Raw genomic sequence first — 26,267 nt, 5'->3', positions numbered from 1 at the left:
TTTCTTTTATACTAACTCCCAGGTTAAGGCTGTTAACAGTTTATGCAAACTATGTAATAAAGCGTTCCCAAGCAACCTGCTGCCTTGATAACGATGAAAGTCAACTCAAAACCAGCCAAATCATTAATTCACCTTTCAGTGGTGTTGGTACCTCGAAATTGCCCAGCAAGGACCTGGGCTGCAGGTGCAGTGGCGAGCTGCAGCAGTGGGAGCACGGGCCCATCTGGAGCAGGAACAAGCGCTCCTGAAGGGAGTTATTTTGCACAGAAAGGGCCCAGGCACTTCCAGAGGCAACACTGTGCCTGTGAAACACCCACCACGCTCCAAGAGGCGTCCACAGTTAAAGCTTCACATTTAGCCTGTCAGTCTGAACCTTTCAAGAAAACACCCTCTCTTTCCATGCGTCTCAATGAGACCATCTTTTAAATTCCTTGCATTAAACAACAAACAAACAAACAAAAACAAATTAAGTGGTTTTTTTTTCCCCCACATTTCTGCAAAACCCATACACCACGCTGCCTTGCAAAAATTGTCAACAGTTCCAGTTGACTTCCCATTGCCCCAGTGTTGCAATACATAGCAGGAAATCATCTGATACTGGAATAGAAAAACATCACATTTATAATGCTCACTTCAGGCCATTCCTGTTGCCTACTTCATATTCTCTGGAGCTGATAAACAGATATAAATTAATGCATTCAAATCAGTTAAGTGGCGTGAAAAACAATCATCATCACCTCCTACTTATCACCAGTGTGGCTGGGACTATGCCTTTAGATCAGATAATCAATTGACCTTCCTACAATATTTCTCCCCAACATCAGAGCTCCTGTACCACACCTAAGCAATGTGTTTATCTTCTTATTTTGCTTGCATATGTAAGGCGTGTGTATCTCAGTGAGAAGAACGGTGAATGAAATACAGGACCTAGAATAATCTGATGATTTAATTTTTCCATGTGGTTATAGTAGCACTTCATAGCTATAATATAAATACTATAATCTTGATTTGATTAAAAAAAAAAGTCAAGGACTACAGAACAGTTGCCACCGTAATTTATATTCAATAACTTTAAAGGAACAAGGCTTTTTCCTGTTTAGCAGCTTACACTGAATTAGTAGGCTACCTTCAGTGAGAGACTGCTACTAGTTCAAAAATTCAGGATATTTATACTTTGCAATCTAGCACATTTTAAAAGAGAAACAAATATAGAGAAAATCATCAAAACAAACATAGTTGATCTCTTCTCTCTGGACACAGATCAGAATTCTCTTGACAACAACCCTGATCCAAAAAGAATCACAATATTTTACATGATGAACACTAGTACAAAAAACCTCTGAGGTTTCATAATGGTTTATCTGTTAATGACACTTCGGGCATAATATTTAGGAACAAGATTGTATTTTGATTGCTAGCAATTATAACCTGGGAATCAAAGTAAAAAGTGGTTCAAACTTAGGTTTGTTCCAGTCCTCAGACTGGAAATGAACCTGAATTTACTATGAAGCCTTTGTCTAACCCTGCCAGAAAAAAACAGAACCAGCAAATAGAAAAACCTAAAAAAATTCTAATTACAGATTGAGAATAAAAGCCATCTGAAATCTTGAGAAAGAGGAAATTGCTCAATACATGGACATACTAAATCCTGCTTTTCGCAGCCACGAGTCACTGCCACGTTAGCACAGCCCATTCTCCTATACGCTGAGCTATCAGTTTCAAAACCAAGCTTTGGCACTACTGTCAATAATCAGTGTGCCTGAAAAGAAAGACATTGGCTAATACTTTGCTCTATGGACTTGCCTGTATGAGGTGACTGCCTCCATTATAAACATGTTTCTTTTTCAACATGAACTAATTTGAAATTAACCAACTATCATGCTGCAAAACCAACCCAAAACTTCCACTCCAGTTCAACACTGTGTCATATTGTTCTGAGATATTTACTAATTCAACTGTCTGATCATACCCGAGCACCCCGGTCTGCAGTAACAGCAGGTGAAGTCTACCAATACATTTTAGGGCTTTATTTTTTTCAAGCCATTTTATATATATTTATTTGAATAAATCCTTATGCAATTCACCATTAAAGAAACAATGAAATATTTAAACTGAATTGATACTAAACTGTTTAGTATAATTTCTGACTATCTGAAATACTTTTTAAAAACAAAAATACTACAGTAATTAAGGAATACTCATAATAGGAAAACTTCAAAGTTAAAGACTTGAAAACTCAGGAAATATTTTAAAATACTAAAAAAATAACCTTCATGTTAGTATCATTTTGGTATTTAACTTCTCCGAGTTATGATGAAAGAAATAAAGCAGTGAGACCAATAACAGAGTTTTGGGCCTTCAATCTGCATTACATGGTGGGAAAAGCAAGCAGAAAAGGTGACTTAACCTAGTTAACTGGGAAGATGAACAGTACCCGCTTCAGATGACTCCCACTTCATAGCAGTCCACATTTAACAGCTATGGCTGAAAATTAGAATATTCAGAAAAGGAACCAATTCTCTTGCTTTTGAAGAGTTCAAGGGTTATTCAGGCAACACAGCTCATAAGAGAAGGTCTTGTTTAGCTCATTTCCCCCCCACACACTTCACCTATTCGGTAGGGCTGAGGATGTAAGCAGAGATATGAGTTCATTTGAGTTGACTTAGTCTAATCCTCATTCCAGAATGAAAGGACTGTTGGGTTATGCTGTAAGAGTATACCTAAGTGCAGTCAAGAACTCAGCCCATCCTGCTCCTGACCTAGACAAGAACACCTTCCATCTCCTCCCGTCAGCTGGATGCAACCAAAGCCAACACAACTTCCTCAATCTGGACAGAGAGAAGGAAAACTACAAAAACACTTTTAAAGAAGTTACTGAAGTATCCCCATTCAAGAATTAGCCTTTTAAAGATTCTTTTACTAACCAGAGCTTTGTTGTACATAGATAATGAGTTTTCTAGCTCAAATGACTAAAGGAACAGTGCAAGAACTTGATATCAACTGCAATTAGAGCCCTTTTGTCTGTCACAGGGAATATATCTTTTTTCCTCCTGCTATGCAGAAAGTTTTCTAGTCAGAGGAAGGAGAAAAAGGGTTGAAATTTAATTAGGTTCTGCAAGAGCATTCAAAATGAGTAGTAATTCTTCTATTTTGCTCAAGGTTTCTCTACAAATCTAAAAAAAAAAAAAAAAAAAAGAAAAATCAAGAGATTAGCGCTGAGGCATACGTAACAGGCCAGTAACACAAAATATGCAAACTGAAAACCAACTGCAATAGGTTATAAATACTCTGACAGCCTTTCAAAGAGACAGCTCTGAACACAACGGAAAATAAAAAAATCTTGGGACAAATTTGAAGGGGGTGGGGAGGGTATTTTGTCCTACAGGCAGCAAAGAAGAGGCAAGGGGCTGAAGCTGCTCCAGAACAAATATGGTGGGAAACTCTGGAATAAGAGTGTCCTGAGGAAAAAAAAAAAAACAAAACAAAACCACATTGTGTGTGGAAATGAACTAAACTAAAACAAACAAAAAAAATTTTCTTCCCCTATCCAAGAGCTCAGAATCCATGTTCTTCAAACACTTTCTTTTCTACAAAGCTGACAGATCTTACCAGCTTGCTGTTGATTTGCTGTAATAGAAACAAAACTACAGTTGAAGAAGCAGCTGCCTGGGTAACACAAGGAAAATAAATTCCTGGGAACTTCTGCAAAAGGCAGAAGAAAATTTGGATCCTTTCCCATTCAAAGTGATACTAAGGTAACTTAGGTTTAAGCCCAAGAGTGGTAAAAGAAAAGTAGACAGATGAGGCAAAACAGAAAGAAAACAAGCCAAGTTTTGTTCAGAGACTGCCAAGATTTATTTTTTTTAATTTTTTTTTTTTTTTAACGATGAAAGTAATACACCGTTCCTCCCTTTCTCTTTCTTACTGGAAGCAACAAAAAAACCTGAAAAGGAATTCCATGCTATCAGACTTAAAACTCCATGGAACTTAGCATTTTATGGAGCAGACTAATACTAACAGCTTCTCTTTCTTCTTGCTTTTTTGTAAGCACAGCCATTGTGTAACACAATGGCTACTCTACAGCAGAGCCATCAGATACACAGGACTGGATTACTGTGCATTTTATTACCAAAAAACATGCAAGTTCTCACTGTAAAAACATTACTGGAAATCCAGTATCAGACATCCAAAACATACAAACACAGCAGTATGGTGAGCATAAAAACATACTTAATTCTCTTGTGACAACATTTGACAAGAGTAATGAAAACCACACAAAGTATCCATTGCTGCAATATATATGCATCTTTTACAGAAAAATACTTACATATATCTGGATCTTTACTTTTCTTTGTTTTGTTACTAAGACTTATCTCAAATCTATTAATATCAGATGAAAGATCACTAGGAGAAAAGACAGAAAGCCTCAATTAATACTATACTTGGCTGGCATTTAAGCTTATTCTAAACTCATTTCAATCCTGAGTTCTCATTATCAGCCAAAGACACTTACATTAACAAAGATATTTAGGTGCCTACAGAAAATTCTGCCCACGCAGAATTTGGCTGAAACGTTGCTGCTGTATAAACACATATACAGTATTTTTAAAAAGCATATGCAAAACAGTACACAGTGTTAAGAATCTTAAATGCAATGCAGCTTACAAGTGAAATTCAGTAAATCAAGAAGATTAAGACTTACTCAAAGACAAACTCTTCTGACCACACAGGGTTCTGCCCTTCCCTGATGTGTGTTTTTGCTACCTGGACACTGTTCAGGTAGATGTTACAATATGGATTAGTAAAATGCTTTACTGGGAGCGTATGAGCTTCTTCTACATGCAAAATAAGACTGCTGACCTGAAAAAAAACCACACAAAATTTACTTTTTGTTGCTAAAATAGAAATACAAAACACACGAATGATTTTTTTATCCTCTGTGTGGAGGCTTAATGTTAATACACGAATACTGAATACAAACTAAAATTTCCTAATAGGAAGAGCAAGGAACAGAAGTAACGGAACAACATTTTAAGAGGCACCAGTGACAAAGTAAGAGTAACTCTAATAATTACTGAAAACAAATCTCTGGCCCCATGGTTTTAAAACATCGTGTTTTCTTCTTTTAAAATTATCTTTGAGGCATTAGGATTTCCAAATACTAACTTTTCTATGCACAGAAAATTTTACTGAAATCAAAGACTGGCACCTTGATTTAGAGCCAAGGAAGATTCCGAACACAATGGCTTATTTGGTGCTTTCTTAACAGATTACATTGTGCAACACATTACATTCTATTCCTGTACGTAGGTGAGCTTTTTCTTCGTTTTTTTGAAGTAAAGAATTATTTCAGATTGTCACTTTCTGCTATGCTTTTGCAGCTTGAAGCCCCCAATTTCACCTGCCACTTTATTTGTGAATTCACCTAATTTAGTTCATTTATTCAGAAGCATCCAAACATTTTCAATGTTAAATACAGAATAGTTGTGTGCCTTGAAAAACATCCTATTTTATTGCTTTCTGTTAAACAACTACATCAAATGTTCCTAACATTAAAAGTATCAGAGATTCTTGAAGTATTTTCCTGTTATTCTTCAATCATTACAGACTTAGCCATTTATGACTATCTATCCTCTACCTCTGAGGAAATTCTAGCAAACACAGCACTTTCACGAGGCCAAGAGAAATTAAGTCACAAGCATGGCTCAGCATGTATTTGTTACTGAAAATTAATAATATTAGTTAAATAAGTGTTTTGTTTACACGTCACATGAGGTTGTCAAATTTTTAAAGTTTCCCATATGGGTAAATTTTAAAAGTTAAGACAACACAAATGCTGACTTCTTTACACTTCTACTTAAATGCAGCCAGAAAACAATACCTAGCAAAGCACGTGCAAATTGCCTAAAACCATTTTGGTTTTTTACATATATGTAGATATTATAACAGTGTAAGTCATTCTGCCTGGTTTCGCAAGGGTACTGCATAACTCCAAAAAGTAAATAAGTACATGCAGGATTTACTACTGTTGAAAGGAAAATTCTGAGATTTATCAGTTATCGTTTTGCAATGAGGTGACCAAACACTGCTCCACATGCACTGCCAACCCTGTATCATCAGCTTCACCTGACGCAGACGTTTATTTGATGTTCCTGGACTGGTTTTTCTTAAACTGCAAAACATCTGCAGAGCTTTCATCCAGTCCTAAGAGAGAAGATGCAAAATAGTGTAATAACACAGTCAGATACAGCTTCTTGCAGTGGAACAGAGATACCTAAAAGGAGTATCTGAAGTTTTCCTTTTAGTTTGGCAAAACCTAAGTTTTCTGTAATGCCAAAGTACGCAAGCTTGAATATTAAAGCAGAATTCTTATCTTTACTGAGCAAAACCTAATAAAGGATCTGAACCATTTTCTCTTTTATAAATATCAAGCATTACTAATGGATATACAGCGTGACCTTTAGCAATTTTCCAGTCAAGTAATAGTACATGAAGTTACAAATGGTACATAAAATGAAGCAAAACTTGTTTGCTTCTGAGAAAATTACAGTTAACAAGCCAAACTGTTCTGATTATTCTCTCCAGTACTTCTGTATGGCAGTCATAATACCGTGTATACTTCAAACAAACTAAAACAACATTAACAGGGAAACATAGAGCATATATCCAACATTCCCCACTTTGTCTGCTCACTTTGTCTGCTCTGTGTACAGCAGAGTGGATGGATGGATTCCGTTTTGATCAAGAAAATAAAGAGGTTGTCTAACACCAAACTGACTGTAGAACCTTTGTGCGTATTTTTTTTTAAACAAATAAGCTGCTAAGAGGCACTGCCAACTCACCAGGCCACTTCTGAAAAAGTCACTGCAGCGTGAGAAAGTTGCTAAGAGAGGAGCTTTGCAAGGGCGCTTTGGAAGGTGGAAGGTATGTTATAGCCTCATTCTCTAGCTTTTGTCCCCCAACATCAAATTTGTATAGCTCTTGCAAAGCACAAAGTTTAGGTTTTGACCAACAGCCTTCTTAAGTCTGTAGCTCAAGGAACCACCATCTGTTCTTAAAGTACAATTTCAAAGTGTCATTAAAAAACCTACAACACTGTTTCAATCTTACCCTTCACAGTATCTTCCACATTTAAAAAATACAGGAACATGTACTGCAGCTATTCTCAGCTACACCAGTTTGCGAGTCAGGTGTCAGCTTTCAAAACCTTCTACAGAAGGAAAAGCTTTCAGCTATGCACCATCAAGTTTCAGTAGCTTCTTCCCTTATTCTCAGGAGTAGCAACTGAACAAATGCCTCCTAAATACTCTAACAGAAATACTTCCTGGATGCATAGTACTCCTCTATACTTACTCACAGCAGAAAAACCTTTCCCCTTAAATGCCAAATCTTACAGCAGTGACAATGCGCAATGTGCCACAGTAAGCACAGTGGCAGTAGCATGTAAGGCTACATTTTATATCTGCTTTTGTTTTGTACAAACCATAAAGACAACGTGCAGTCCATAGGATGGCACTGCTTTGATATTTATTTACCACATTATAAGAGAACCTTAATACGCAAATAAAACTATTCTTCTACGAAATGTTACAGAGTAAGAAAGCTGAACTTTCTCAAAAGAGAAATATCTTAAACTTTCCTGGGCCAAAGCCATATTATTAAAAAAAACCCTCACAACTGTATTCTGTATAAATGCAGTGAACAGCCTGTTAAGCAGATCAAAACCAAAAGCAGATTATACCAAATGTTCATGGAACAAGACAGGATATTCTGTCTTCTACACATTCTTAATTCTTTTAATTTCTAGAACACAAAAGACATTGCTGATGTGACAAAAAATGAATGTACAGTAATGAGTGTGGAAATTAATGTATATTTTCTCAATTACTATACAGCACTCTGCTTCTCAAAGACAGTACATTAAGAGTTGTGTGACAAATGCCACTACATCATTCTGATGTCATCTCAGAAACTTTCATAAATTTGTTAACAGGAAAATTTGTGCTTTCCTTTATATACAGCAGAAGAAGAATACTAAATTTATACAGCCTTCATACTCTGGTGAATAGCAATCTAATATGAGTGCTCTAAACAGCTTTAATTCCATTCAAATAAAATCAAATGCAAAGCTTAACTTTTGTTGCAACAGGTATATTTCAGAGCTGTGGACTTCAGAGCTCTAAACTTAACAAATAAGCACATTGTCTCATCTTAGATACGCTCTCCTGCTGGTGAGTGAACTTCAGAGAATTAGGCTCTTATCCTACAATTCTTAATTAGCAAACATAACCGCTAGAGAACTAGTAACTAAAGGATACCAACCAAAACCGGAAAACCTTACTTTCTGTGCATTATCAGGGCCCAAGACTACGAATAACCACCGATTTATGGACATGACAAGTTACTGCAAAAGGCAGCTGTTCAATGTACTTTGGTCACTGGGCATGCATACGTGCACTAGCATTTTAGCTCGTATCAGGAATGTGCCTTTGAAGGCAAACTCCCACTTACCATGCTCTGGTTTATAACATGGAAAAGTCCTGGAGAGTAAGTTATTCTTCTGAATTGAACTATGACAAAAAAATTACATTCTCCAGAAACAGACAATGGAAAATAATGGAAATTCAATCCATGGGACCCAACTGGAACTTGTCCAAAGTGAAACCCCCAAGTGCAGGTAATGCAGGTGCTGGGTTCTCAGCACCAACCGTTCCCCCTACAGATCCGCTACTACTCCATTGTAACACCTGCTAATATAGACATAGCCACTAACTATTTGTAATACACTTGCTTCCTGTTTCAGAAGGGTAATATCATTAAACACCGCATGACAAAAAAGTACTTCTTAAATTATATTTACCAACAAAAGCTCTCACCTGTGCTTGTTCTGGAGTTTCGCCTGCAAAGTAAAAGATGTAATGCTCTTCACTAAAGTGCTGAACTACTATCTGAAAACAGTTTGGCCTTAAAAATAAACAAAACAAAAAATGTAAGTTTTATTAATCTTCATAATATTAATGGACACCTTCACCTGTTGATCTGTGCCAAAACAAAGTTTACACCGAACTAATACATTTCTGCTGTTTGTCTGTAAGGACCATTGAACATCGCATCAATTTTTGTTTGTATATACATAGCATAATCAGACAGAAAGAGGAAGAACTCAACTAGAAAATTTCTCAGGTCCTTCAAAATTGCATTTTGATTTGAATGTATTATGTCATTTTAAGAAAACCACCAGCTGGTTTGTTTCAGAATATTGAGAAACTTTCAGAATGGTCTGTACTGAACAGGCACGTATGCTGACTTACAGTCAAGGCAAAAAAAAGCCATCTGGTAATGGAAAAAGACTTGTCAATGAGAACTATTCCTAAAGACTTTAAAAGCAGCAGAGGTTCACCATTGGTTCCCAACCAATTAATCATACATTAAGGATTTGTTCTTTCAGGAGTTCAGGAAACAATATTATCATATGGAATACCCCATCTGGATGCGTCCCACAGCCCTTGCGACCAATAAAATGTATTTTGGATCACATACTAATCGTTTAATGTATGTGACACAAACCTCTACAACCTTAAAGGCAATTATAGTGTCTTTGACCTTTTGGCATATGAGTGGAGGTACACAAAATGGCAATCAAAAATGCTTTGTTTTGTTAAATTACAAGCTACTTAAAGTGCACGCTCATGATCTTCCACACTGTGCTCAGGGAAATTTAGCTCTCCCAAAACCAGAGTTACACGAAGGATCCTACTTCACTTGCAAAGCAGTTTCAGTCTTCATTTCCCCCATCCATTTCACTGCCTGGAGAAACACTGACACGGCACTCTGTGGCCATGCTGCAGAAGGGTGGGGGAGAGCAGCAAGGAGCCAGGTCTGGGGCTAGTTAAATCACTGCCACCGAAGAACCATGCAAAGCTACAGACTTCACTGTACTTCTAAGAAAAGGGCAAAGGCAGTTTTTAACAGCTACTTAAAATGCAGGAGGAACTTTGTCTCAGCGACAGTTCCTCACTAACAGCTTCCTAAGCTAGTGCAACCATGCCTCTCCTCATACCCACATTCAGTACCACTTACTGTCTAACTACACTTTAACCCACAGCACACTGTTTCTTAAAAGCTGTTTAAGAGACAGTTGCTGTTAACCAAAATGTTCTTTGTTTATAATATACACCAAAGCTTCCTGCATAATTGCCAACTTACATAAGGAACATTTTAGTAATTTATTACTGTTCCAGTACTCTTCATCTACGTCTATGGTCCACGTTCCATTAGTTTAATGCATTTTTTCAAAATTATTAAAAAGATTAGGACAAAAGCACCAGTCTTTGCAGTTTAAGAAATACCACTAGTTTTAAGCACTTGTCTTTCTTTTTTTATTTTTTTTTTTTCCCCACAAAAAAACCCAGAAGTTGACTATATATTGTTTTTTAATAAATATTAAGATCCATGGGATAACCAGAATTTGTGCCTAACACATGTAGGAATAAGTGTATTTATTTCTTCTATATGACATTATAATACAGGATGGTGGAGGTTTTTCTGTAACTTCCAATGAACAAATATATAAACTCTTTCTTGTTAATTACCAATGATATCCAAAAGACTTGATTCTCAGCTTCTTTGCTGATAATCACATCCCTTGCAGTTGGCGTATTTTTAATATCAAAATATTACAATAAATGGTTAGATATGAAAATTATCTCTGCATATAGCAATTATGCAAAAACAATTTGAGGATGTTGACTTATATGAACTAGTTTACCCCTAAATGGGTCTAATCCAACAACAGGACTTGTTCTTAAATAGAAAAGCACTTACAGACTTTGTCTAACCAAGTTAGCTTTCAAATACCTATCAAAAGAATGTAGATCTTTTGGAATTGACAAAATTCTTTGTCTTGTCAATTCTTGGTTCAAAAGGATTAAACCCCTCAGTTCATAATCTCTAACGTCTGTAAAACGAAACATGGAACAATTAATGCACTCAAGAAATGGCAATGCAAAAAAGCTCGACTCATCATCACATCTTATTTCAAAATAAAACTTTTATACTAAACTCTAAAATTTCTAACTAGAAGTTGTTTATGTACAGTTGCTAGCAATCGAGTTGCCACTGCTAAGCAAGTTACTATTCATCAGCTGCATCTGTCTACATACACTCTTGCAATCTACACTGACTACAGACTCTTGGTATGAACCAAGAGCCACAATGCAAGCCAGGGCTACTTGTTCACCACTAATGTATTTCCCATATCTTGTACATGCCTCAAACTATCAGTCAACAATCCTGCTGCAAAAACAAGAATTAAAAGCCAGTGTCCTACCTGCCAAACAAACTGTCATGTACTCCATAGACGGAACACACGCTAAGGTCTATTAGTCCTTTGGGTTTTGTGGCTCGTTTTTCACTTTCAAAATAAATAAGCTGGGCATCATTTCCCTCTAATATAAAGTACAAGTTTTTCCATCTCTTTCCTTTACCTGTAGAACAGTCAAGTAAAAAGTTATGATACTGTTTAAAAGAATGTGTGAATTTTGCAAAAGAAGAAAACAAAAGAGGGCAGTAAAGTTTTAGTCAAATTGCAAATAGAAGAACAACATACAGGTAATCACAATTAAGTTATAAGAACAGTATACATACTCAATTTTATGCAACATGTGGTTAAAACCAGACCCTTTATCACATATGCATCTCTAAACATTTTCACTAATTTCAACAGGATTAAGCAAGGGCATATGAGCTGCCTGGACAGTGGGTTCCTGTCAGCGTTAAGAATGTATCTACACAGTTTGCAAATAATGATGCTGTGGATCCCATTAATTACATTTTTAATTAACAAATAGACTCTTGACATGAGAAAGTTACTCCTAAACTTGACCAATGTTTAACAGATTGCATTACAGTACCTTAAAACAGTACAGCTGAAGAAAAGAAATGAGAGTAAGTTATATGCAAACTTAAATCAGAACCATATCCTAAACACAACCATATCTAAGAATTTGGCTGGTTCCACTGGTTTCAGAGAAAATGTTCTCTGAACTACAATTGATTAGGAACTTTCTGCAACTAATTAATGCATGTCACAGTACCATTTAGAAAAAACTTTTAGCATTAATTTTATACTTTGATAATCATAAATACACCATGGGCCTCAAAATACTACTAGCACTGTTTTGAAGAGACAAATCTCACATCTACTTATTACACTCTGTCTCCTAGATGGAAGAGTGATTTTATTGGATTTGTTCTCTATGCAGCCATGTGCATCTCTCTAGACCTACTCAGTTCTCCAGTTTGCACATTTAAAGTGTCTCATTATCTCTTTCAGCTAAAGGTTTTCAATTCATTCTTATTTGATTCCTCACTCTACAACATCCCTTTAGACCTTCTCTCAGAATCAGCCTTTGCAATAGAAGAGCTACTTTCCTTATTCTGATTGGAGAACCTACAGTTTGGGGTGTTGTTTTTTTTTTAACATCTCTTTTATATTTGCCTATATGTAAAATCATAGCCTCTCTCCATAAGGACTCAATGATGCTTATGGGTCCCTTCCAACTTGAGATATTCTATGAAGCTATGATCCGTATCTGCATTTCTTTTTTAGAAGAAAGTTCCACAGAAGTAAACATAACTCACTTTTTTTCAGAAGATAACCTTTTTTGACAATATTTTTATAAAAAGCATCCTTTGTTTTCCGACGAATTGTATTGTAGATTTCTTTTCCATCCACTGTATCATTAAGCACTTGTTCTTGGTGCTGGTAAACATGTAAGAAAAACCATATTTTAAGCTCAAAAATCACCATTAAAAAACTGCATACTATGAAGCTGCAGCTGGGATCATATTACTTAATGCTACTAACTCACTACTATTGCTCTCTCATGCATTTTAATAAAGCAATATAATTTTTGATACAATACCTTTGTTAGAAATGTTATATAGGTATTTCCGTATTTCTAGAATTATGATACAAGTAACAAGTTTTCAATACAGACCAACTTCTACAAAGTAACATTGTGTCTTTTTCTTATTAAATCTAAAGCAGCATCTTCACCATGATTTCAGTTACATTTATGCAAGTCTTTAAAGATTTATCTAGCTTCTAACCATCTTCTACCAAAGCTTTTGGGACTGAGTACTCATGGATAAACTCTGAAGCAGCAAGAATGGTGCAGATCACAATTAAAACCAGCTCACTCAAAGTTGCACAGTCCCTCATTAATCTCATTAGAACTCACGTGTCGTAATTGACTAGAACTCAAGACAAGAGAAGAAAGCAGGAACAGGAAACAGAAAAAGGATAAATTCACGCAGAAAACTGTAGGATCTGGAAACGCAAGTAATAAATGAGAATGGCCAAAAGGCAAGCCAAGTTTAACCTTACCAAGTAAGCTGATCAGCAAAAGTTCTTTAGCCGTAAGAAAACATGAAAAGCAAGACTGTCAAGCAGCAAGAAGAGCATTGAGATGAAAAGTGACATATGAACTAGCTCATACTAAATATTCTACTTTTTTTCTTGCCCATATATCTACAAGAATTACGATTTGGAACAACATGACAAAAGCAAGATGAAAAATATTTTGGTAATACTAACAGGAACTACAGGACCTACAATGGAAACAACATCCAGATTTTTATGAGCTCAAGATAATCTCCATAACATAACTACACAAGGAACAGTGCACAAAACAACAGATCTAGTGACAAATGTTTTAAAGTAAATTTCATATCAGATACAGGAAGTCAATCAGGCTGACCCTAAAGGTATGCAAGACTTTTTTTTCCCCTCAAAAACTTAGAGCATGGTAGTATGTAGAAGGGAGATTACAGAAAGCTGAACATAAATTGCACCAGTGACCTCTAAATTTTTAAACAAAGAAAGTCACAAATAAATCTGAGTAGTTTAAAAGAATCTGAAGTAGTCTCACGTGGAAAATTAGTCAATGCAGAGAAGATTATTAATACAGGAACTGTAAGTGCATATGCAAAAAGGTAAAATGAAGACAATTACTGTCATGATTCAAGAGGAATGATGCAGCATGAGGAAAGTTACTAGCGAAGCCTTTCAAGGAACAGTCTCAGGATTTGTATTTGCTTTTTGTCCCAATCACATTACTGAGCCTGAGTTAACAGCAGCAAACAACTGGGAAGCACTGATGACACAACACAGTTAGCAGTATAGGGAAGATCAGAATAACAAGGTGTAAGTCTACTAGTAAACCATAGAAGTTAGACCTGTTGATACTTACCACTAGAAAACAGAAAATGAGAAACTTTAACAGCTGAGTCATTCACAGGAGGACTAAACTATGATATAACGTGGCTACAACAATAATATAGTGGGTCTGGCAGGGATGGAGTTAACTTTTGTCACAGCAGCCCCTATGGTACTGTGTTTTGGTTTTGTGACCAGAAGTGTTGGTAACACACCAGTGTTTTGGCTCTTGCATGCACAGCCTCAAGACTTTCTCCATTTCTCGCTCCACCCCACTCCTCAATGAGACGGCTTGGGTGGGCAAGATGCTGGGAGTGGACACAGCCAGGACAGCTGACACCAACTGATGAAAGGGATATTCCCTGCCATATAACATCACGATCAGCAATAAAACTGTGTGTGTGGTGGGGGGTTGTCTTCCTGGGTGACCACGGCTGGTCATTAGTCTGCTTGTGGGAGGTGGTAAGTGATTTCCTTTGCATCACCCCCACCACCCCTTCCTTTGCTTATTAAACTGTATTTATCTCAACCCAGGAGTTTTTTTGCTTTAACCTCCATCCCACAGTAGAGGGGAGTGAGCAAACAAAGGTATGGGTCCTTACCTGCTCACTAGGGTCAACCCACCACAGAAAACGGCACCTATTCTAGGATATTTCTGTTAAGTATTTTCCAAAGAGAAAGGGAATTACCCATGACATGGTACTCTAAACTGTTCTGGTCCACCACATTCAAGAAAGGCGAGCTTGCACCAAAATTGGTGGCAGCAGGGCAACTACGAGAACATTACAAAGGGGCAGGATCAGTTTTGGTATGCTTAAGTGAGCTGACTAGGAGAATACAAGAAATGTTCTCATATTAATACAACAGATCTCACAAAGGGGTATGAACTGACTGTAACTCTATTTAGGGAGGCAATTAAAGGCAAATTTCTAACCACTGAAACAGGAAAGTGTGGGAACAGAGAGGGAACAAAATATACACGTATACTTTATAACTATCTATAAGCTTATGAAAAGCTACATGATATGGTGTGCTTATTGCAGGTGGTCTCTTAGGATGAACTTCTGCTACAGGTCAAGAGCACTCCCTAACAAGCCCTGTAATCCCAGCCCTGCAATCATCCCTGAAGCTTTTCTCTGCCTACAGATTTGCTGTGGCAAAAGAAAAACCCCAGACACAGAAGACAGGAGGGCAGCCTGGTTCCCTCTAACATGAGACTAAGGCACAGCATGGTTGAGCCAAGGACCAGAACCAGTGGCACACAGCAGAGGATGAACACCTCAGAGGACAGCCAGAGCTTACTATATTTTCCGTTGACTACAAAGCCAACCTTTGGTAAGTGAATGCATGCGAGGATAAAAAAAAAGAAGCACATAAGCTGAAAATATTAAAATTGGAGATGATGCCATTTAACTACCATTGGCTATCTCTGCTGTAATTCAGTTCATAAATTGTTTTAATGATGATGAGGTCTCTGTCTTCAACAACAAATGCTCAGAGATGATATCTTACCTGCATTGGAACAGGATCTTTAAGGTAATATCCTTCAACAATCTGTTCTTTTCTATAGTGCTCAATGATGTCAGCAATACTGTTCCAATAAGAAAAAGAAGATTCAAATGTAAAACGGGTTAGTTTTCCCCCTGCTTGAGAATTTGTTTTTCTATACAACCACAGAAAACTTTCTCACAAAGTTTTAACAAAATCAAGTATTAAACATCATAATCTCATTTGTAGCAATGAGAATTTACTAATATACTGAAGTCAAGAAAGTTCACAAAACTGTATTCAGAATGTATTAATTCTAAACTCTGCAAAATATTTTAATTAGTTGCTTAAAATGCCACTTGAGGACACTGCTTTTTCCACATTCAAACAGCACATGTGCATTACCAGCTCTCCAACCAGGCTGAAAATTGCTATTTCATTGGCAATAATTTTCAAAGTCCTAGAGTAACTACGGAAAGGGAATGGGAGATAGAGCAAGTGCAGAGCAATTTCTTTCTAGGAGGACAGGAATAGAAAACAGAAAAGGTTTGTAGCAGAGCTTATACAGATTATACTTGGATATCACTGAGCTATCCTATTAAATTAAATACTCAATCGGTAGCAGTCCTCTACAGGGTAGCATTCATTCTAATCACCAGATTCACACTGCAATTGTGTTTGGAAGGCTCAGGAGACAAGTGACAGATACAAGCTGAAATTCAAGACATTTCAGTTGCTCTAACTGATTTTTGCAGTTACTGAAATTTACACTGTAATAAAGAACAGCAACATGAACATCAATAGAAATTAGTCATTTGTATGCAAAATATCAACATAAGAAAAGAACTTAATACTCAAATAGAAAACAAAAACATACTGTGTCTTCTCCCTTCATGCATACTTAGCCACATATGCAAAGATAATCAACAAGGCATGCAGCAGTGAAATCTTTGATCTGTTACAATTGGATACAGTTGTGTCCAACACAGGAACAGTATCTGATACTGCAAAAATAATCTCAAAAACATTTAAATAAAGCTATGGCAAGACATCTTTGTTCACTTTTCTTTCTCTCATTCTAAAGCTATGAATTAGTGTATGCTTGATTAAATAATTAATCTTCCCACAAATATTTTTGTTTTTCAGGTATGTAGAATTACATGAATTTCTCCTTCAGTATTACTGAAATAAAATAATTTCAATTTTTACTGACATGCAATCTGCATATGCCATTTTCTGCATAAAAATTTAAACTTTGCCGCACTACAGAAAATAATGACTCAGTCATTATATTTTGCATGTTGAATAGCTGCTGCCAACATCCTGTAAAGTAGCAGAGCTTATGCAGATTATACTTGGATATCACTGAGCTATCCGATTAAATTAAATACTCAATCAGTAGCAGTCCTCTACAGGGTAGCATTCATTCTAATCACCAGATTCACACTGCAATTGTGTTTGGAAGGCTCAGGAGACAAGTGACAGATACAAGCTGAAATTCAAGACATTTCAGTTGCTCTAACTGATTTTTGCAGTTACTGAAAAGTATCATATAACTTTTAAAAGTAAAAAAAGTAAAACAGTATCATATAACTTCTCACTCATCAAATCAAGAATACCTTGACTGTTAATGCCTCCTCTCCTTCCTTGGTTAAAAATGCCAGCAGGAGTTCCTGAATATAAGGAACAGGTGCACAATTTCTTCCAATTTTGTAAAATGGGCTGAAGAATAAACTCTGTTTTATTTCTAAACTCCTTTTGTAGTTAGAGTATTATATAGACTAGGAGTTTATGCCTTGATGGAGCGACTAAGCACTTGGCTCTGCAGCCCTCTCCTCCCGCAAGTGAACTTGACTCAGATTGTCACTTATATGTTGCCTTACCACTACGAGAGCCAAAATGCCTGACACACTAACACTGCAAACAAAGATACCAGGTATCTCCAGACAAGTACACTTGCAGATTCACATTCTATAGTGATCAGTTATCTAACAAGTAAAACGTCAAGCGTGAAATCAGACTGACCACAAAACGTATCTAGGGGACACAAAAATAAAACATAGCCTTCCTCAATGTCTGACCGCAAAACAATCCTAGTTACACAAAATGCACCAAAGAAGATATAAATAAGCATAGATTTATTTTTTTTTTAAAAAAAAGGTTAAACTTGGTTTGATATATAGAAATAAAGATGGATCTCAATACTACATTACAGTTACTTCAGTAATTTTAAATGCTTAGCACAGAGCTTGTTAGGCTACCCAGGTCTCAGCTACTTGCATGATTTTCAAAGAATCTCACCATCATGAGCAGCATCATTTTTTTAATACTTAAAAAGTGAATTAAGAGTTATTCTAACAGCTGACATTTCAAATAAGAGAATCCAGAAAGCAGAACTAAGCAACACCGTTCTATACACTGTTGAATTATAAAGACAAAGAATTAACATTAAACACGTATTGTTCAGCCCATCACAATACAGATTAAGCTACCAGTTGAAACAAAATTATCTTCCAATCGTCTAAGTTTTCAAATTGTGCTGTCTCAGATTCAAGATAACTCAAAAGCTTGCTCACTCTATAAACTACTGGGCCAATGTTTTTTGTCTTCTCCTTTGACACAGAATCATGAGAAGCAAAGAAGAATCCTTAATTTTACAGGTTTTTCGAATGCTACCTGTTACGTAGGTTGAATTTTGGAAAGAAGGCGGACAGAAGGATGGAGAAATGGCCTGGTATGCTTTTCCTACCACATGTTCTAAAAATCAGAATGAAATATTACTAAATGCTATTTTACATAAAAACACTGTGAAACACACATGGAAGTTATTCACTGATCAGTTGAGCACAAAAGGCACTTCTGGAGAGCACCAAGCCCAAGCCCTCAACTCAAAGCAGCATCAACGACGGCAGGTTGCTCTGGCCCTTGTTCAGTCACATCCTGAGACTCCATACCTTGCTGGGTATCTCGTTCCAATGTTCGATCACCCTCACAGTAAGAGCCATACAGGAGTAATTGCACATTTTTGGACCGAGATCTCATGACACAGTCCGTAAAATCATGACTGTGCAAGGTCTGCCTGGGATGGAGTTGATTTTCTTCACAGCAGCCCATGCAGTGCCGCGTTTTAGATGTGCGACTGAAATGCCATGTTGATAGCACACCAGTGTTTTGACTATTGCCGAGCCACACTTGCAGTGTTGAGACTTTCCTTTTTCCCACTCTGCTCCCCTTTGCCCACCCCGCAAGTAGAACAAGGGTGGACAAGGAGATGGGAGCAGACACAGCAGGACAGCTGGCCTTAATCAGCCAAAGGGATATTCCCTGCCAAAGGGATATTCCCTGCCCCATCATGTCACACTGAGCAATAAAAGCTCAAGAAAAGGAGGAGGAAGAGGGGGATGTTAAAAGGCCTGTGGAGGGGTGACCCCAGCCAGCAGCTAAACACCCTGCAGTGCTTGCTCATTCCCTGCTCTCCGGACAGGAGAGAAAACAGGAAAAGCAAATGTTGCAGAACCCATGGGTCAAGATAAAGACAGTATAATAACCGAAGCAGGTGGGGGCAGGGAGGGGGAAGGGCAGCAGTGACGCAAAAGCAATCACTCACCACCTCTCACAAGCAGACTGATTCCCACATAGCCTGAGCAACACCTACCTTGGAAGACAAAACATCCCTTCTGGTTTTTATCGCTGAGCACATCTCTTTGGTCAATTTGGTTCTCCGGAAAACAAGAGAAAGCCTCACCACTGTGCAAGCACTGCTCAGCAAGAGCCAAAAAACTGGTGTAAGCCAAAACACTTGTATGTTATCAGCACAGTTTTAGCCGCAAATCTGAATCACGGCACCATACTGGCTGCTGTAAAGAAAATTAACTCCACAGCCAGACTTGGTAAAACAACAAAGAAATGGCTTTGACAATTTTTACGTGAAAATGTAAAAGATGATTAGTGGAGTAATTTGTTATCCATGGAATAAACAGAAAGATCCACAAAAGTTAAATGCTTTACTAAACTCCATGGGAAAATACTCCTTTGTTATACAACCAACGTAATTCCTGCAATATGTATGCAATATAGGTGCTATATTTTGGGACCTTCAAGTGGACAGCTAAAAGACTACAGGTTAGCTGTTCTGCAGAGCTGATACAAGAGAACAAAATAATGAAAGCAGACCTCTGTATGACTGACCGCAAACACAGCCTGTCGGTCAAACTCATCAACAGAAATTTTAAGCAATTTACATACAGAGTGGTGGGAGCACACACAAAAGGAACAGGTTGGTGGAAAAAGTAAGTCTTCCTACGCAGCACAGAATACGAGATTCCTGAGATGTACCCGGGACCTCCTTCCCCATGATCACCCAGAATAACTTCTTCTGGAATACAAGCAGACATACTGTTGCTTATTCCAGTCCCACGTCTGGATATTCAAAATACCCAAGAAATGAAACAAACATCTTTCATTTTCTATTTCCTTAGTATTCTTCAGCTTCTTACTTTTTTATGGAAAATCTTGGTCTACAATTTATTGAGACTATAACTGTAATCAATACTCTGCAAACAAAGAGCAGATTGCTTTCATTTTATCTTTTACCCCAATTACAATCAAAAAAACTGCAAGAGAATATTAAAAATACTCTACTACCAAGGATGATTTTGCAAAGATCCAGTCTAATACTAGTATCAGATTTCAAAGGAAATACCTTGAGAGCATTTATGGAAACAGCTTAATATACAAAAAGCTTATAGTTAATGGGAACTGTCAAACAGCTGCATTTAAACAAGAAGCAGCACTTCTTAAATATGAAGTTTTCACCTTGAAGACAAACACTACATTTTTAGATAAGCCACAAAGGCAGAACTCTCTATAATAAGAAATGCTTACAAATAGGTTCATTATCCTGCATAAATTTATGCTTTGTATATTTCTCTTCTGGATTCAATACCCTGTTTGTTGTTTCTCAGCCAGTTCCGATTATTCCATACAACAAAACCATGTATTTAAAGGTTTCTTTCTTACAGTGTCCCCATTAAATGAACTAATAAAAGAATTAAAAAGCCCACAAAGTTATTCCCTCTTTCCTGGTCTTTATTTATTGCCTTCTGGAGTAGATATTACATCACTGAATTTGGGCAGTTAGCATCTTTATTTTGCAGCCTTATTATCTTGCATTGCATACTTCATTCTGTGTCTGAACTTCCAGTAAGTCTACCAACCTGCAGCACATACTAAGTTAGACTGAATGTGAGCTTAGGAGTATAGTAGTATTTCTCCAAAACATGCAACAAAACCGAAACCTTTTAAAGCTATGCACATTCTTTTTCACATTGAGGAAGATCTCTGCAAACTTGGTACTAAAATATTAAAAAAATTCTAAAAGCATTTTGTCATAACTTAGTGCTACTTAACTTTACAATCATGTTTTCTGTTCAACACCGTAGGAAGAATCTTCTTCAGATAAATGCAACTTATACACACGCCTCAAGTGAATCCAGCACTGTATTCTAAAGTAGTAACTAACTTAATGTAGTAACTTTCTGAAGGTATACTATTTAATGCTGCAAAACCGCTTGAGACTAGTAAGAGTTCCACTAATTTGCTAATTAGTTTGACATCACCTCAGGTGGGGCTCCTAGCCCATCATCCTCCTAATATACCATGTAACTAGAGAATGGGCAAAAGAGCATTTACCTTCATGAAAGGCTGACACTGCAGCTAGCTTGGTTTTCAATGAGGATGCCTGGAGGCCAGACTGATTAATGTAGAAGGTATTCAAGCAGCCTGGGTGTGGGATATGCATAGGTTCATAAGGTTCCAATTGTTTAGCCTCACACCATCGTCCATTTGAAGTCTTAAGAAAAAGTCCAATGAACTTCTTAGTTAGGAGACCTCGACATTTTCTCAGACACACCAGCTGCTGGATCTCTACCCACTCAGAAGCCAAGCTGGAAGTGAGAGAAATTCTCTATTGGGATGAAGAATGCCCTGGTTCTAAGTGAGCAAGTCTGGAAAAGTGCTGATTTTGTGAGGCAGGCAACAGCCTTGTTAAGAGGTAGGCGAGTTTTCACTACTGAGAACTCTTCCATCTACAACAACTCTAAAACCAAGATTATCAAGGATGGAGCTGTATTGATAGCTTCTCCCACAGAAGGGGAAACATATGTCGTTATTTCTTTTTCTTTTTGTACAAATTACTACATTTTTGTACCAATGGCAAAACAAATGCCTCCCAAGTTTCACCACTCTACGTGAGGTGATCTGTACTTCTGACCCAAGTATCACGCCCATATTACAATACAATTTAATGACTTTTTCCAACAATGAAGGTATTTTTCCCCTTTTTTGGTAAATACCCATTTATTTTATTTGAAAACCCTACTGAATGTCTCAGATAAAATTAACATTTGTATTTTCCCTTTTCAAATAGACAAGAACACAAATAGTAGCTTCCAAGACAACACAGCATTCTCTTAATTACAGATCCACAATTAATGGATCCACGTGATCCAATACAATCCACAATTTATAGCATGAAGAAAATGGTTTGCAGAAGAAGGACGAATACTTCAAAAAAACCAAGCCACACTTAGACTTCTGCAAGCTTTGAGAACTTGCTCAGTTACAAGTAACTACTAAGCAAGTTAGGGAAAACAGTTAGTATACTATTAAGAAAACTACAGTCTTTCAAATCATAGCAGTAAATAATTATCAGGAACAAGTTATAAAAATTCTTTACACAAGCATAAAATATGCACAATTCCCTTTACCATTAAAACTTACCTATTATAGTATCTGCCTCCCATCATAAACTGATTGTTTGATGTTGGACATATTTTAAAACGCTGAATATTCTCACTGGTCCGAAAATAAAGTGAATAATCACCAGGTGTATTATCTGAAGGCCTCACAAGAAAACTGCACACCTGACCAACTGAAGAGATATCACAATAGTGTTACTTTTCTTAGTGTTATATATGAGCCCTTATCAAATCTATTTGCACATAAATTAGCAAGAATTGCACACTTGAAGAAATACAAAGTCTATAAGGTAAGTTCCAACAGTGATCTCAAACCAGGTGAACTAGTACTAACTGCCAAAATTAATGCAAAATGGTTAAGCTGTAGCTGGCAACCTAGCCACATCTTTGCCACCTCTTTACAAGAGCATACAAAAAAAAAAGTTTGACAAGTTTTCAAAAGTTAGCAATTTCTGTTCTAATATTTAAAGTATGCTATTTAACAATATGGGTCAGAAATCTTGATGTTTTCCTTTAAAGAAATATTTGCTCTATAAAAGGGCTAAAAGATTTTGTAATGTATTTTCCTTTAGGTATATAAAAGCATATTCTCCACAGCATTTTGATGAAGCCATCAGTAAGTGAAATAATTTATTACACATGTATTAATTAAAAAAAAATTTCAATCAAAAATTATTACATTAACTGTACTTGAGAACATACTCAATACTCATAGGCATGACAGTTCTCTTCCAGTGTAGTATTCTACCAAGGTAACAACCACAGGGGCTAGTCAGACTAAGACACTCATATATGTATGTTCACACATAAAAGGAAATTTTCCCACAGTTTAATACAAATAGGACCACTGTGCCATTTCACTACCACTGTCTTTCAATCAGAAATACAAGTACCTGTCATCAGCAAATTGTAAGCCTCTTGTTTGGAGATCTTCCCATGGAACCATCTTAACAAAGATGAAGAGAAAAATTAGAAAGCAAGACTACCAGCTCTCTTTTTTGGCTGTGGGGACATCCAAGGCTCTGGTACCTATGAATTGATCTTTATTTAAAAAGACCTAATATATATAGATGAGATAATCAATGATTATGCTACTTAATGATTCTGTTCTACCAACAGCATGAAAAAAAATAACATTAACAGGTATAAAAATGAATTAATTTCAATAAAAATGTCTAACATTTGGAGCTGACATTCAAATCAAACTGTGTTTAGAGATAAAAATGAGTTGTCTAAATGGTAGATAATTTGATAGGCATTATTTAAAGTCAGACTCATACAGCAATTTACTTGAATTGTGAAATCCAAAGCTCAAACAAGGAGGTTAAACACTGTACAGAAAAACTCAAACTGAATTTTGCCAGAAGCTGTGGAAATAAAATCTATCTTTGTTAAGACTACTGAATACAAACTGCTTTGATCTCTCACCTTATACCTTCCCAGAGTCCTGTGTCAGAGCAGTTTCCTAAAAAAGTTCAGCAGCCTCTGTCCAGTCTCAGCCTGATACTTAGGACTATACAGAACAGCTTGATATACTACAACTTATACTGTCCTTTAAAGGAAAGCTAAAGATACGGCCTTTTTACGTATCAGAAAAGAGCTCTAATTCTATCTTTCTGTGCTACCTTTGGAGCATAATTTCTGGCTACTGGAATGTTCAAAGGAATCACTGCCTCCCCAGGATTCCTTTGAGTGGCACAAATAACTGTGGACAGACAGTATCAGAGCTCCAAGCATCTGCTACAAACTACTTTGCAAATAAATAAATAATCCTACACTTGAAGGCATCTCTACTGCCAAATTGACTAGCAGAACACTAGCAAACAGTAAACAAATAACAAATACACCAGTGATTTTTTTCTCCTATTAAGATAACAAGAAATGCTTACTTCAGCCATCAGCCTTTTGGAGACCGCAAACTGGGCAACAGAGAAAAAGCAGCAGGTGCAAACATGGCAAGCAAATGTAGAACAGATGAAATAATCAAGCCGCTATAAGTTTTTTGGAACTTTATTTTGCCACTCATCTCTACTGCTGAAAATAATCTATCAACAGCTTGACATATCAATTCATTGTTGATTCTAAACTGTATTCAATCTTTAAAAAAATTAAAGTATTTAAGCAAACAGAACAAATCTTACAGTCCTCCAGCTTTCTCTTTAAAGCTTAAGTGTCATTACATGTCAGTAAGAGAGACAAGCTGTAACTATCACACTATCATTTGTTCTCATGGTACTTTGCTCCAGCATTTAGAGTTGTGCAGATCTGAAAAAAGGTTACCTCTAAGGCAAATGCTATGTTCAAGAAATACACCATTGTGCATATTTTGGCTGAAATATTACATGGACTCATCTAAGATTTTAACACTGCAAAACCCATTAGCAATAGGCATACCTATTATAGGACTCTTTCATGTTAATTATCCATGCATCTTCAGCAGCTAGTACAGAAAAAAGTCTTGAGATGAAAAAATAAATCTCTTTGGTTCACCTTCCCAAAAATTGGGAAATCTCATAGCTGAAGTTTACAAACAGTTATGATTGTTTTTAATAACAAAACAAAAATCCTTACATTTTGCCTTCATGTGGATCTTCTTCTCTTCCCTAATGAGAAAATTAACATATTAAGTTCATGACAACAGTACAGCTCAGTTTAAAAAAAATAAACTTCATAGGTTAAGACCTTCTGTAGAAAAAAACATTAAGAAGTCAGAAACATTTTTGAACTAAAGGGCTTATTGCAGTTCTATGAAAAGAAGTTTTCCTCTTCATTCACTAAGTGGAAATTCAGCCAAAATATGTTATTTCAGAGGATTGCTTCTGTCATGTTTCAAGTTCTTCTTTAGGGGTGGTAAAATCTCAGCTTTCCTAAGGTTAACTTAACCATTGATATATCAGTCTACAGTTCAACAGTCTAGTACTGCCAATTCAATTTAGCCATTCACATCCTGACAGAGATCTGTGAGAAGCATCTCTACGTAACACTGCTATCAGCAAAACACATGTACCATGCAGGAAAATATTATCAAAAATATTTGATAATATTTGACTCCAAAGCAATGCTGAGCTTGTTAAAAAAAAAAAAAAATTTTTTTTGTCTTCCCTTCTGAAGTATATTAAACCATCTGTTCCCCTACAGTAACTGAATTCTCTGCAGGTTAACTGGTTAGCTTCCTGAGCCCACACAACCCCTTCCAGGTATAATTAACTCATCAATACATTTTTAACCCACACTTCATCCTTAAAAAAAGAGAAAGACCTACCACAAAATTTACATTCTGTACAGTTTGTGAACATTTCATGGCAAATACAAAAAAATAAAAATAAAAAGCAATTAAATGAGTAGCAGATTCTTTACCAGGACAGTCGAGTTTAGGAAACTGCCTTGTAAATACACAGTACCATTCATTTGTACTTCTCTTTGGACAACATGTAAATAAGCACTTTTTTGATAGTGAATTAGGCTTAAAGGCTTGCTACACTACTTTAAAATTAGTAGATCCAATTACTAGGTTTAGAAAAGTACATACCTAGAAAAGAAGCAAATAAATGTCACTAGTTTGGGTTTATTTCAATATTATTTTACCAAAAAATCTCATTCATTTAAGAAATTTTAATATAAAAATGACTTACCACTTCTTCTACCAGGTCTTCTACAATAAGACCTTGCTCATCTGTCCGTAGATTTGTAACCCACATCCAGCCATCCTCCAATTCATTATGGACAATAAACATGTCTCCTTTAAGGAAACTGAAGAGGGTTACAGTAAGATTTAAATCAGAGATACAATCATAATATAA

The 26,267-nt window shown here is 36.5% G+C and overlaps 1 protein-coding gene across 1 annotated transcript in view; it reads right to left on the bottom strand.

Moving 5' to 3' along the window:
• RASA1 (RAS p21 protein activator 1) overlaps window positions 1-26,267 on the bottom strand; it is a 65,502-nt gene that overhangs the window by 14,901 nt on the left and 24,334 nt on the right. The window contains exons 5-15 of the mRNA XM_069776004.1: window positions 26,100-26,217; window positions 25,039-25,070; window positions 23,361-23,413; window positions 22,490-22,640; window positions 15,734-15,812; window positions 12,643-12,763; window positions 11,330-11,486; window positions 8,877-8,964; window positions 6,127-6,204; window positions 4,703-4,860; window positions 4,328-4,404 (exon numbers count right to left, since the gene is read on the bottom strand). Coding sequence (XP_069632105.1) covers window positions 4,328-4,404; window positions 4,703-4,860; window positions 6,127-6,204; window positions 8,877-8,964; window positions 11,330-11,486; window positions 12,643-12,763; window positions 15,734-15,812; window positions 22,490-22,640; window positions 23,361-23,413; window positions 25,039-25,070; window positions 26,100-26,217 — 1,112 coding nt within the window. The remainder of the gene's footprint in view (window positions 1-4,327; window positions 4,405-4,702; window positions 4,861-6,126; window positions 6,205-8,876; window positions 8,965-11,329; window positions 11,487-12,642; window positions 12,764-15,733; window positions 15,813-22,489; window positions 22,641-23,360; window positions 23,414-25,038; window positions 25,071-26,099; window positions 26,218-26,267) is intronic.

This window comes from Haliaeetus albicilla, chromosome Z (genome assembly GCF_947461875.1).
Source record: "Haliaeetus albicilla chromosome Z, bHalAlb1.1, whole genome shotgun sequence".
Lineage (NCBI taxonomy): Eukaryota > Metazoa > Chordata > Aves > Accipitriformes > Accipitridae > Haliaeetus > Haliaeetus albicilla.
The sequence above is the reverse complement of the archived record's forward strand: the minus strand, read 5'-3'. Positions and strand labels throughout refer to the sequence as shown.